The following is a 1,809-nucleotide window of genomic DNA, read 5'->3' as shown; positions in this document are numbered from 1 at the left end:
AACTGTAAAACTAAAGTTAATAGTGTTGAAAATGGCAAAACAAGTGACAAACATTGAAAAAAGCATCAGAAGTGTTGAAAAAAGGGACAAAAACATTGATAAAAGTGTCAACAAAAGTGTTGATTTTGACGGGAAGACAACACAGTTGTGTTAAGCAACTACAAAGAGGGAGTTGTCTGTGTGTACTCCATCTGCCGTCTGTAAACATGCCTCCTTGGATAGAGCTTTTCACTCTCCTGTGATCATTTGCGAGTAGTAATGTCATATGCACTTGCAGGAGACCACCCCATCCATGGAGACAGGAGATCTATGTGCTGACACTGCACCAACACCCAAATCCAAAGCGTGCCATGATCCTGGAGCTGTCAGTGATACCTGTGGAGTTGCTATGTACCACAACACACCTTATAGCAATTACATGAGTTACACAGGTACAGTCAATAAACATTCTTTACTTTTCTTACTTGTAATTAACAGTAAGCGTACTGTCAGACATCTTTTTTTTTTACTTGAAGGTGCAATATGTAATACTGACAGCTAGCGTTTAAAGTAGTTTCTGCAGTACAAATTCAAAATTCTGGAGAGAGAGTCTTCTCCCCAACCCACTCCTCCTCAAATTTGAAGTTCACGGAGGTTGCCAGGCTGAAACCGCAGCATCCACAACATTGATGCTAGACGCTTGTCCCACACAGCCAGACATTACTTCACAGCACAGCAGAGTTGCTAATGTTAGATAATGGCTATATTGACAGTCATAGAAGCCTGTGCTCATGCAGAGCTATGTTCCCGACTGACAGACACACTTCCTAGGCATAGAATTCTGTTAGGAACCGCAAAAAACACAACAACCTCACTGTCCTCTCCATCCAACGTACAGACACACTTCCTCAGCTTAGAATTACGGCCACGATAGCTAAACCCACTACAAACAGCCCCCCCCCCCCTGGCTTAAAATAACACACCGCTGTCGGCTACATGTTGTAAATAGCCGTGGCCCGCTTGCCAGGTCCTCCAGTAATGTCAGCAGTTAGCAGGGTTAGCATGGCGGCATTAGCCAGGACCAGTTGGAATCACTTTGCTGGCTGTGTCTCAATTGTTTTTGCAAGTAACCCACTCGGGTACTCAAGCTATATAATTCAATGTGAGTACACAAATGTTGAAATTACATTCCTTGTAGCCGTGATAAATTAGCCTGAAGCTAATGCTTACCTGTTCAGGTGGAAATTAGACAACTCAGCGTCCTTTTGGTCTCTAAGCTTTCTTGATCTTGATCTCAAACTATGCCATGTGGGGTCCTTGAATTTGAGGAAATTGGTCTTGGAAAGGTAAGTCCCTGAAGTTGATGTATAGGGAGGTGTGGAAGCCCTGTTTGTAATACACAGCCACACAAGCAATACAATACTATGTATACTGCACACAAATAACTAGCTTTTTAAACTTTTCATTTTTTTGTGAGTCTCAGCTGTTTTATTTGAGTTAATTTAACTTACCTTAAATAATATACAGTACATAACAATAATTAATTATAGTCATAATTGATCTGACAAAACAGAGTTTAAATGAACTATTTCTAATGTCAGTGTATTTAGATAGTACTGTATTATCATGCTTTAAGTCAGGAAAATGAGAGAATATCTTATTTTCACATTTAAATGTTTTTGCTCAGACATCCCTCACCTAAATGTGTCATTGTATTTTAGGAGCAGAATTATATAATCATTTAGTATTTTCATTGTCTGATATTAGGGATTTCCCGATCAGCATTTTAGGCCTCCAATCCTTATCCGATCTTTTAACCTCAAATCCGAT

At 39.9% G+C, this 1,809-nt stretch overlaps 1 protein-coding gene across 1 annotated transcript in view; it reads left to right on the top strand.

Moving 5' to 3' along the window:
• LOC116701031 (pappalysin-2) overlaps positions 1–1,809 on the top strand; it is a 105,115-nt gene that overhangs the window by 38,760 nt on the left and 64,546 nt on the right. The window contains exon 8 of the mRNA XM_032534568.1: positions 278–431. Within this exon, the coding sequence (XP_032390459.1) occupies positions 278–431 (154 nt within the window). The remainder of the gene's footprint in view (positions 1–277; positions 432–1,809) is intronic.

This window comes from Etheostoma spectabile, chromosome 13 (assembly GCF_008692095.1).
Source record: "Etheostoma spectabile isolate EspeVRDwgs_2016 chromosome 13, UIUC_Espe_1.0, whole genome shotgun sequence".
In the NCBI taxonomy this organism is placed as follows: domain Eukaryota; kingdom Metazoa; phylum Chordata; class Actinopteri; order Perciformes; family Percidae; genus Etheostoma; species Etheostoma spectabile.
This window is presented reverse-complemented; position numbering and strand designations above follow the sequence as displayed.